Source organism: Nuphar pumila, chromosome 6, assembly GCF_984573655.1.
Source record: "Nuphar pumila chromosome 6, dmNupPumi1.hap1.1, whole genome shotgun sequence".
In the NCBI taxonomy this organism is placed as follows: Eukaryota; Viridiplantae; Streptophyta; class Magnoliopsida; order Nymphaeales; family Nymphaeaceae; genus Nuphar; species Nuphar pumila.
The window spans coordinates 10,697,470-10,710,264 of NC_143254.1; the positions used below are offsets into that span (position 1 = coordinate 10,697,470).

A 12,795-nucleotide genomic window follows, 5' to 3' on the forward strand; every position below is an offset into this window, starting at 1 on the left:
AAAATCCCTAAAAATTTGGGTTAAATTTCGGGGCGTTACAATGAAGGAATTGAAAAAAGTGCTCCTTTTCAATTTGTTCCCTTCTTAGTTCAATGTCTTGTGGAGCAACCCATTTGGGCTCAAGAAGGGCAAGCTCATCCCAAAGAGGAGTTAGAGAGCTAAAATAGTCTCGGACACTCATATCCATTTGTTTGGTGGAACGAATTTTTTCTTGGCAAAAGAATTGCCGAGCAAGATCCTTTTGGGTATACATACCCTTAAGGAAAAACCAAGCCTCATTGGCTCTTCTAAACTTGGCAATATTGGCACAATTTTTAAGATCTACGTTGTTTATAAACCATGCCAAGATTTTGGCATGGTTACTTTCCCAATCCTCGATTTTGGATTGATGTTCATTAATGGCTTTGATGCGCTCATCGCCATCTAAAGCCTTTTCAACTTCATTTTCAATTTTGGTAAGAACAAGAGAGGGTTCGGGAGTAGTCCCCATAACAAAACCCCAAAGTTTCTTACCTCTTAGATGATTTTCCATAGCGGAGGCCCACATGAGATAGTTGGACCCATTTAGCTTGAAAGAGAGCTCCACTTTAGAGTCATGTTCCATCGGCACCAAATATTCTTCCTTTCTTCAAAACTTTGAGAGGCACGCTTTCCAAGATGACAAAAGAGAAGCCCAATCACCAACCTGGCTTTGATACCATGTAATGAAAAGAGGCAGAAGCACCAATAGAGCAAAAAGTCACTCCTTAAGAGTGACTACAAGAGCCAAGAACACAAACACCAAATGTGCACACACAAAACTCACAAATATAGGAAATGACTTAAAGTCATAAGTTGGATTTATTGAAGAAAGGAAGAGAAGGGTGTAAAAACCCATACATTTACAAGGGGGAACCTCCTCTTTAAATAGAGGAGGGAAGCACTAAAGAGGACCCATAAAGGGGGCTCCCTTCTAGTCGTTGGGAGCCCCAACGGTCATAAATATGACGGTTGGGGCCCCAACGACTAGATGGGTGGGGCCCCTTTATGATTCCAAAAAGCAAAAAGACAAAATAAAAAAGGAAAAAGAAAAAAGGGAAAAAGAGAAAAAAGTGAAAAAGAAAAAGGTACATTTGGGAATTACCAAAATACCCCTATCGGGTTTTTGGTTTATACAAAACAAAAAAAGAAAATATAATTATGTATATATACATATATACGTATATATACTTATATATATATATATATATACTTATATATATATATATATACTAATGTATATATATATAAGTATATGTATATATATATTTATACAACAACAACAACAACAACTACGCCTTCATCCCAAAACAATTGGGGTCAGCGATATGAACCAAAAAAGAAATTCATTTTGGGTCTTCCACATGAATCCTTTTCCTCCAATCATTTCTATCCAACGCCATGTCCTCGGTGAGGTTCAAAGCATTCATATCCTTTCCTATCATCTCCATCCAAGTCTTCCTAGGCCTACCCCGACCTCTTTTAACTAATATATTTTCCCATTTCTCCAACCTTCTAACTGGAGCATCATTAGGCCTTCGCCGAATATGTCCAAACCACCGTAAACGATTCTCTCGCATCTTATTTTCAATGGGTGCAACACCTACCTTCTTACGTATCTCTTCGTTTCGAATCTTATCTTTTATTGTATTTCCACACATCCATCTAAGCATCCGCATCTCAGCTACACTCATTTTTTGAATATGATGTCTCTTGGCAGCCCAACATTCCGTACCATATAGTAAAGCGGGTCTAATAGTCGTCCTATAAAACTTTTCCTTCAACCGCAATGGCATTCTACGATCGCACAGCACTCCAGTAGCACTTTTCCATTTCATCCACCCAACCTTTATCCTATGATTTACATATATATACATAATTTAACAGGTGATTGAGTCTAGGTTCAGGAAGATTGTCATGATATCGGAGAATCAATTTGGTTTTATGCCTGGAAGATCAACTATGGAAGCTATACATCTTCTTAGACAACTTATTGAGAGAAATAGAGAGAGGAACAAAGGTTTGGATATGGTTTTTATTGATTTGGAGAAAGCATACGATAGAGTACCTAGGGACGTTCTCTGGTGGACAATGATGAAGAAAGGTGTTTCTCTCAAGTACATTAGTATAATTAAGGATATGTATGAAGGAGTAGTAACCAATGTCCGCACTTGTGGAGGGGTGACAACCAATTTTCCTATAACGGTTGGGTTACATCAAGGATCTGCTTTAAGCCCTTTCCTATTTGCTATAGTGATGGATGAGCTTACGAGATCAATTCAAAAAAATGTGTCGTGGTGTATGTTGTTTGCTGATGATATTGTTTTGATTGATGAGTCTAGAGCAGGGGTTAATGCTAAGTTAGAATTATGGAAACAGACAGGTTTTAAGTTGATTAAGAGTAAGACAGAATATATGGAATGTCGGTTTAGTAAGCAACGAAGTAGTGATGGGAGTGTAGTGAAGCTTGGTGAGCAAGAAATACCGGTGGATGATTGTTTCAAATATTTGGGATCTATCATTCAAAAGTATGGAGAAATTGATGGAGATTTAAATCATAGGATAAAGGTTGGGTGCTATGTCACAGTGACTCGGCAAAACAGATGCTGCACCCGCGTCGACGCGACGCGATGCGGGATCATGTGCGGGTGCGGCACCGGGTGCGGTCAACACGACCCTGGGTGCGGTCAACGCACCCAGGGTCATTTTTGTCCACAATTTTGGGCGAAAAAAAAATTCCCCCCTTTGAAAAGGAGGAGGATTAGGGCAAAAAAAAAAATTCCCTAATCTCTCCTCTCTCTCCCCCTGAGCTCGAGCTCTCCCATCGCCGCCCCCAGCGCTGCCGCCCCCAGCTCCGCCTCCCAGACTCCTCCTCTCGGCTCATCCTCTCGGCTCCTCCTCTCCTTTCGCAGGTATGTCTCTCACTCTCTTCTTGGGTCGGGTGGGGAGGGGCCGAGCACCCCCCCCCTCTCGGTCTCTTGTTGGGTCGGCAAGGGACGGGTTGAGCCTCCCCTGCTCCCTCGTTTTTCGGCACAGGAGGGGCCGAGCCCCTCCCCCATCTAGCTGTCTCGGGTTGTTCTCTGGCTGTCTTTGGACTTGTGTCTGTGTGTGGTTGTGCTGCATGCATCAAGATTGCAGACTCCATGCGGGGGCTATCAATGGATCGGGTTACGGGATCAGATCCGTGGTTCTGTAGATGGGTCAAATGGGTTTGTTTTGGATCGGATCCGGATTAGGTCCTCATTGATCTTTTGTTGTGTCCCAAGTCCAAACAGGACAGGAGTGCTATTCGTGGTATGACATGTCTGCTCTGAATATCCGACAAGAATCTCAACGTACCACAAAAGTATCTGAAGTCCAAAACCGCCTGGGGATTTTCCACTATATTAGTCAGACTTGGGGAACCTATGGGGGTAGTCCCTGGGTCTGGGTACGGATCTGGTCTGTCGTGTCGTGACCCTGTATCCAACTGGGTCCGACCAGGAACGACCCGATCACCTAACCATGTTTAGCCGGACTAGAGGTCCAGAGATTTCAGATCCACAGATCCCTAGGATCTGTAATTGCGTGGAAACGCACAGTAAGAGAATGTGCATCATCCATTTCTTACATCAAGGTGAGGGTGGTTAATGACATTTGAGGATAAATTCCATTACCCCACTTTGTGCACCAACGATTTAGTGAATGGGAGAATGACCAAGAAATTGGCAGGTCCAGAGTTGAATTCCAAAGGAATCAAGGATCAACCATTTTTTTTTCTTTTCGATTGCCTGGACAAGAGAGAAAACATCTTGTTGTTTATTCAATAATTTCTGATCTCTAATGAACCTCTTGGTATGAAAAGGTGTATATCATATGCTGGAGAGTCTATTCTGATTGATATTTAGGTCGATTTATGTAATTGCTTTACTTATTTGATTGATAATTTGATATTTAGGTTGATATACTGCATGCATGATGAATCATATTATGAGTTTATGACAATGTTTACTGTTAAATGTTAAACTGTTAAAACTTCAAAATTATATATATATATTTTTTTTTTTTGCATTTTTGCCCCTGCCGCACCCCCGCACCCGGGTTTTTTGGAAGTGCCGAATCCCCGCACCCGCTCCCGCACCCATGTGACATAGGTTGGGTGGATGAAATGGAAAAGTGCAACTAGAGTGTTGTGCGATCGTAGAATGTCATTGTGGTTGAAGGGAAAGTTTTATAGGACGACTATTAGGCCCGCTTTACTATATAATATGAAATGTTGGGCTGCCAAGAGACATCATATTCAAAAAATGAGTGTAGTTGAGATGCGTATGCTTAGATGGATGTGTGGAAATACAATAAAAGATAAGATTCGGAACGAGGAGATACGTAAGAAGGTAGGCGTTGCACCCATTGAAAATAAGATGAGAGAGAATCGTTTACGGTGGTTTGGACATATTCGGCGAAGGCCTAATGATGCTCCAGTTAAAAGGATGGAGAAATGGGAAAATATATTAGTTAAAAGAAGTCGGGGTAGGCCTAGGAAGACTTGGATGGAGATGATAGGAAAGGATATGAATGCTTTGAACCTCACCGAGGACATGGCATTGGATAGAAATGATTGGAGGAGAAGGATTCATGTGGAAGACCCAGAATGATTTTCTTTGTTGGTTCATATCGCCGACCCCAATTGTTTTGGGATGAAGGCGTAGTTATTGTTGTTGTTGTTGTTGTTGTTGTTGAGCCCATATATATATGGTAATACATTTGTGCTAAATGGGGACGGTGCTAAATGAAACATGCTATTAGATTTTTGGTTTTTTTTCTAAATTATGGTCGTACAGATGTGATCTATAATGCTTGTTTTTATAGGAATAGGTTCTTGGAGCATTTGATTCCGATGCACGGATAGGTTTTTATAAGGTTTCAAAAATCAATGGCCTACAATTTTCATAAATTTCTGAGGCTCCGAATACCATTTTTTCCATCCAAAATGCATGATCCAAGTGTCGATTTCTAGTAAATCAATCATGTTGAACACATCTATTGGGTTGGAATTGCGAAAAAAACACCAGAAATCTAATAGCATGTTTCATTTAGCACAGATGTATTACCCTATATATATATATATATAGGGTAAGGCTTTGATATCAACGCCCATACGGTATCAATGAGTCGAAACACAGACGCAAGTTTTTTTTACTCAATCTGACACCATAGATGTGATCAACATGTTCGATTTAGTGGAGATAACCATTGGATCATGGTTTTTCAACAAAAAAATATATTTTTTAAGCCAAAAAATTCCAGCCGTTAAATTTTTTATTTGATGGTAAAACCTATTTATACATCAGAATCCAGTGATCCAAGGGCCGCTCTCCACTAAATCAATCACATAGATCACATCTACCGTACGGACGTTGACACCAAAGACTTATCATATATATGTATATATATAGCTAAATAAATTATGCCAAAGGAAACATGCTAAATGGGTTTTTTAGTCTTTGTTGTTTTACTTTGAAATTTTGACTGTAAAGATGTGATCTACATGCTTGATTTTTATAGGGGTCAGCTTTTGGAGCATCCTGTTCCAACACATGGATAGGGATTTTGGAAAATCAATGGCCCAAAATCTTTGCAAATTTTCAAGGCTCCAAATATTGTTACCATTGAGGGCATCATATATATGAATTGAGACGCGTGGTTGGTAGGAGCTGTCAGTGCACATCTCCCTGTGGTGGGACGTTGCAGGTTCGAAACCCCAATGGTACGATTGATAACTGGTGGGGGGTCTGCCTAACCCCAGCTTGCCTTTCCAATAAAAAAAACAGAAGGCTCTTGAGATGTAGTTGGAATAGATAAATCAATAGGGCATGCTATGGGCTATTCTTGCTTTTAGATGGGTTGGAACTCTTTATACATTATTTATTTAGAGTAATGCTCCGGTGCTCCGGGAGTACCTACTCCTACATACTAGAAATCATGGTTGTATGGTTGTAGGTTGTATCTTTTCAATTAAACCTTATGGATGTAATCAACATAGTTGATTTGACAGGGACCATGCTTTGGATCATGTTTTTTGGACATAAAAGTAGGATTTTTAGAGTCATTAAATTTTGATACATTGTGAGCAGTTGATTAAAAAACATACATATATGCTATAATCACATGATACAAAACTTGTTTTCTCCTAAATAATGCTTATAGATCATATCTATAGGGTCTGATCAACTAAAAAAGTTTAAGAAATTTGACAATCTAAAACTTCTATTAAGTGGGAGTAGGTACTCCCGGAGCACCGTATCATTACCAATTTATTTATAGGCAAACCTAGTAGATAATGATAGTTGTCTTCCAAAATAGCCACTTCTCAATTAATCATGTATGAAAACTTTCTCAACTAAAATGTGCATGTCATGGATAAAATTGTTTAGTAGCCAAAAATGAAAAGGCATGGTGGTCATGGAGCCTCACTCTGGGATTTTCTTGTTTCGACAAGGGTTCCTCATCATAAAAAAAACAATTAATAAAAGAGAAAGAGAGAGCGAGAGATTTACAGATAGGAAGTGGGAAAGACATTTTAGTAGGAAAAATGTTGGTAACTATTGGAAGAGAGGGAAAGAAAGAGTTATAAATGTATACTTGAAAAAATATTATGACACTTCCATGTAATACTTTTGGTTTTTTGGAAAAATACGTAGAGAAAGGCCAAACAAAATTTTAGTTAGATTGTCAACATACATGGCAAGAATGTTATTTCAAGAGATTTTTTTCACTTGTTACACTCACTTCTGCTATATTTAGGATTTAAGATAAGACTAGAATATAAATCATAAGATCCATGTATTGATTCCTAATAAGTCAACCATGCCAGGCACATCTATGGGGACAGAATTGAGAAAAAAGCACCTGAAACCCTGAAAACCCCATTTAGAATGTTTTCAACACTCTATGTATGTATGTATGTATGTATGTATGTATGTATGTATGTATGTATGTATGTATGTATGTATGTATGTATGTATGTATGTATGTATGTATGTATGTTTCCTTCTTTTATCTTTAACTTCATATGTATTTCATCATATGCATCATATTTAATTTTATGACTTTCTTTGCCACTTTCTTTCCAAACTTGTCAAAGGTGAAAAAAAAACAGTTTTACACCTCTATGGTTAGAAAATTTTGACTATCGTCTTTACTCGAATGAAAATTTGCTTTCTCAACTTATTTGGCAATTTTTCCTATAGGTAAAAAAGTATTATTCTTGATCCAAGTCTATAGATGCTAAATAATCATTGAATAAATGCACAGTGATTCAAAGCACCTACAGTCTAATGACAATGCTGGCACTTCAAGGGAACTGAAGTCATACCAACCATATCTTTGTTCCACTAAACACTTGTCACCATCCATGTGACGTTGCTCTCAATAATGGTTCTGTTTTCCATATGATTGTCTATGTTACAATAATTTTCAGCACTTAAAATGTCAAAAAGGAAAAGCAAAGGAAACAGAACATAAAATTCACTGATTAAGGAAAAGAACAGCAAACAGAACATAAAATTCACTAACCATATAATAATAACAATATGGCCCCTTAGAAGCAAACAAGAATGTTAGATCCACAAAAACATAAGAAAAAAGACAATGAACCAGAATAATATCCACCTTAATTACCAAGATCATATTAGCATGCTATTTTCAAATGACAGATTATGCAAGTAACATGCCTCTAATTATCAGTATGATAATCAAATGTATCTAACCTGTCGATTCAAGTCCTTGGCCTTTTCAGCATATATACGAGATTCCGATGTCAACCGGCTGGACATCTGACTGACCTCTGCAAAATGAAAGCCAAATGAAGGTGATTCTGAGAAACCATAAGAACCATGTGAATGAGAGAGAGAGAGAGAGAGAGAGAGAGTGTGTGTGTGTGTGTGTGTGTGTGTGTGTGTGTGTGTGTGTGTGTGTGAGTGGGATAAAGATTTTGTATAGTAAACAAGAACAAATCATCTTCATTCTGGGTACAAAGAGAACAAAAGTCTTTAAGAATGGGCAAAGAAATGCTTCCCAAGCATGAAACTCTTTAATAGCATGATAATCGTTACAAAGTATAATACTCTCAAAAAGATGGATATAGTGGACAAAATCCTAGCACAAACTCCCATTCACCCTACTGAATCATGGCAGCAAAAAAAGCTGTTTTTCTCACAGATAGGCACCATCTACGTAATGATAACTTCTAGGAAGGATCTACAATTTAAAAGCTTCAACTCTAAACATATTTAGAGTAGAAACAAGAGCATGAAGGCACAAAGTTCAATGATTGAAGCTTCTTCTCAGAAATAACACGTCTGGCAAGTGGTAACATTTCTAGTTCTTGAAAATTGCATCTTATCATTCTTTTCTCCAAGTTTCTTGATCAAGAAATTTGGTGACATAATCCTCTATGTGTGTGTGTGGAGTTGCTAACTGCCACAGCCTTTCATGGACATTAACAAGCTTAGTCCCCAATATATTCAGAAACAACACAGTGGTTTTGATGCATCAACTACACAAAGAATGCATCATAACTACTAGACCCTTTCTAAATTTGATTAAGGGTATAAATTTATGGTGGACTTGCTAATACGCACAAAAGGTTATGAAAATTAATAGCTCACACATGCATGCACACACACCAATCATAGATATTACTGATATTTTGAAAAAAAATTGTAATATAATAGAATATTAATTTAGCAGGCAAAAACATCATGATTCATAATATGAAACTTAGAATACCATGATAAAAATGTTAACTTTCTTGTTTTCTATGCTTTTATTATGACCTTTATGTTTAAACAAATTCTATATTTTCTTTACGTTTGTGCAAAAAGTATTTTTTAAATAATTTTGCATTTTTTATAGCAAGTGCTGATATTTTCCCAAGATTCATCAAAAAAGCCTATCATATCTGGAGATTTTCCTTGCCAAGATATAGCCAAGACTAGTGATGTATCAGTATCACACACTGTGCACAATTTGGAAACAAGTTTGAAATAATTACGTCACCAATCACTCCTGGTTTCCATTCTTTTTATTCAGTATCAATAAGAAAGATCATGGCAGAATACAAAGAGAAGAGAATTAACATACGGTCCAACTTTTCTCCAACTCCAAGAACTTCTTGAATATTGCGAGTCATTATTTGGTGGACTTCATACAGGTCATCGTTCAACTTGGCAAGATTGCGCTGTGTACGGGTGTCCAGGTACAGTTTCCGGGTCTTCTGAATGAATGCATCTTGAAAATAAAGAAAAAGAAATTTATTTTTATTAGCTAACAATTTAAAAGCATAAAATGAAGCATCCCTAAATCCAAATCAGAGAAAAAATCTAGCATACCAAATTTTATAAAAGCATATGGCCTTGCAGCAGTTTCAATTTGACTTCCATTAACCTTCTCAAATTCATTTTTGAGATCTTCAAGGTACTGAAAAGCAAGCTTCTTTGGATAAGAACGATCACACATTGTCAGATAACATACTCGGCCCTCAATTATGTAGCTGTAAAATTCGGTCAAGTTAAACAGATCACTCTAATAACTGAAACAAGTTCCCCATTAGATGTGAAGTGAATGGAACAATAGGACTTAAAAGAGTTCATTACAAAAAGATTGGTCAAGACACATCTACGATGTTCAGGGAATATATGTTAATTTTTTACACGCGAAATAAATATAAAACTACAGTGAGATGGAGATCATATAGCATTGACAACTGACATTGGGGCTGTGAAGGGGTCAGACCTGCACTACACCCAGGTCTGACTCTGAGGTGCTAGTACTAGGCCTTGGTCCAACGGAGCCTACCATAGGCAGAACCAGACATTGATCTGGATATATATAAGGAGGGGGATTGTCCTCCCACCTGTCCACACTTTCAAAAATGGTATTTAGAGATGATTTTCAAAAAAACTGACCATACAGATGTGATCTCATGGTCAAAAACCTAGAAACAGACTCTTGTATCAAATTTTTTGGTGTGTAAATAGGATTTTGTAACAGAAAATTTCAGAAATTTCAAAACGGTTGATTTTAGACCATTGTAAATCCTGTCTATTAAAAAAATTGACACAAGAGTGCGTTTATAGGTTTTCAACCATGGAGATCACATCCATATGGTCAAATTTGCTGAAAATCATCTCTAAATACCATTTTTGAAAGTGTGATCTGGTGGGTGGACCATTTAGTGGTATATATCTATATGTACATACATATATATAACATAACTATTTGATACAGTCGTGTGCACATACAATCTAGTATAAAACACCATTTTTTTCAACTTTTTTGCAATATGTTTGTGGATCTAACCTTATAGATGTGATCAACATAGTTTGTGTAGTAGAAAACTAGGTGACATGAACATGCATCCGCGCGTGTGTGTGTGAGAGAGAGAGAATCATCAAATTGTTGAAATAAGAACAAAATTGAGTATGATTGTCAATGCAAAATCTAGTTCAATAATAGAATTAAAATCTTGTAGACTCACACATTAAATTAGTAATAATAAATAGAAACTATGTTTTTTAAAAAATCTTATAAATATACATAAAGCAATCAGACAATATAATTTGAACATATAGAAATGGAAAACATAATATCAGAAAAAACGTTGCAATGAAATTGTGACAGTTCAAAAGAGATGGTATTATGAAGTGTCATATTTTCTTTAGGACTTCACCTTTTTTATAACTTGGAAAGTCCATATGCATTGAGCAGCTGAGTGGGCTTGAGTCTATATTAGATTTAGCTTGAATGATTGCCACCTTTAACCATGTTTTTCTTTCAAGCAAGGCCCCTCCAACCAAAGCCTTGTATGGTTGGACGTTGGACCAGTTTCTCCATTATAATAAAATATAATAAATATAATAAATAATTGCCAAGTTAATGTGAAGATGACCTCTGGAAAGCACTCCTGTAACCCACAGACAAGAGAGAAGAAAAGGAAGAGAAGATTCTTGAAAACTGCAAGGGACGTCTCACCCTGGCCTAACGTGGCATCTCATCTTTTATATTAATATATGAGAAATTACAATGTTGCCCTTATGTTGGAAGAACAAATACATCTCTACACACAATCGGTGGAGAACCATGGACATGCCCCCAGATCCAATCCTAGTACATTCTTAACACACCTCAAACTGAGCATGGTGGAGAACCTTTGTACAGTGGATTTCAAGTGTCAATGACAGATGACAGTAAGTGCTTTAGTGAATAAATCAGCCACTTGATCTTCTCCTTTAATGAACACCTGTTGGGTTTTTTTGGACTCTACATTTTCTCTGACAAAGTGCTGGTCAATTTCTACATGTTCCATTTTGCCATGTTGTACTGGACTAGTAGATATAGCCACGATACTACGATTATCGCAATACAACAACGAACTAAAAATATGTTGATGTAGACTGAAATATATGTGCTTGATCCATGCAACTTCAATAGTAACAACTGTCATGGCTCGATATTCTGCTTTTGTACTTGACCGGGCCACAATTTTCTGCTTACTACTGGCCCAAGACAACAGATGAGAGCCCAAATAAACACCATAACCAGTAACAAAAGGTCTCATAGAAGGCTCATGAGCCCAATCGGCATCAAAATATGCAACAACCTTAATAGAAACTTGGTTACTCACGGAAAGGGGCCTAACATATACAAGACCATCTGAAAGAGTACCTTTGATGTATCAGAGAATTCTTTTCACTACTTTCATATGCTTTATTTGGGGTTTATGCATGAATTGTGATACCTGATTCACTGAAAAAGTCAAGTCTGGGTGAGTGAAGGTCAAGCACTGTAGGGCTCCAACAATACTGCGATATTTTTCTGGTTCAGTCAGGTTGTCATCATCAGTAGAGACATCACCTAATTGAGTGTGAAGAGCCATAGGACCAACTGAAACAAATCTCATGTATTTGAGACTACCAAAGATAAGGCAATTCAAATTGTTTCCATCCGAACAACCGGGCTGAATGTTTTATTAAAATTCAGCCCAAGTTCTTGAGTGTAGCCCTTAGCTACTAACCTCGCTTTAAAATGTTCAATGCTACCACCAGATTTTCGTTTAACCTTATACACCCAGCGACATCCAACTACATTCTTATCAACATGTCTGGAAACTATTTCCTATGTATGGCACTGATGAAGAGTTGCAATCTCATTGGTCAATACTTCTATCCTATGTCACACAGACTCTTCTAACAGGGCACCGCACCCGCGTCGCACCCAGGCGGGTGCGACACTTGGACACAGCTTCTTTTGTGTTAGGTGAAGTCAACCACAATAAGGTTCATTTCTATCCAAGAGTAGATTCAGTTAACCCTAATCAAGTCCATTTTTATCTATATTATATATATAAATACATAAATGCACACACATACACATAGTGTTAACTTAAAACTGTTAAAAAATTTATATATATATATACCTTGCCCGCACCCAAGTTTTTTGAAGTGCCGCATCGCCGCATTCACACCCACACCTATGTGACATAGCTTCTATCCAATGTGGGTTTTGGATAGCTTTAGCAAAGGACTTTGACTCTTGGACATTATCGAGAGCAACAACATATATTTGAAAATCCAACGAAAAAAATTCATAACCCATATTTCAGGAGGATGTCTAATTCTGCTTGACCCCATGGTTGAATCAGTCTATCGTTGGTTGAGCTGACTGGTTTGGATAGCTTTAGCAAAGGACTTTGACTCTTGGACATTATCGAGTGTAAGAACCACAAATTTTACACTA

At 37.5% G+C, this 12,795-nt stretch overlaps 1 protein-coding gene across 2 annotated transcripts in view; it reads right to left on the reverse strand.

Moving 5' to 3' along the window:
* The window catches only part of LOC149833934 (25.3 kDa vesicle transport protein SEC22-1), a 52,804-nt gene that overhangs the window by 22,631 nt on the left and 17,378 nt on the right, over positions 1-12,795 (reverse strand). For both annotated transcript variants that reach the window (XM_090011119.1, XM_090011120.1), the window contains exons 3-5: positions 9,390-9,550; positions 9,142-9,288; positions 7,767-7,843 (exon numbers count right to left, since the gene is read on the reverse strand). In XM_090011119.1, the coding sequence (XP_089867245.1) occupies positions 7,767-7,843; positions 9,142-9,288; positions 9,390-9,550 (385 nt within the window). The remainder of the gene's footprint in view (positions 1-7,766; positions 7,844-9,141; positions 9,289-9,389; positions 9,551-12,795) is intronic.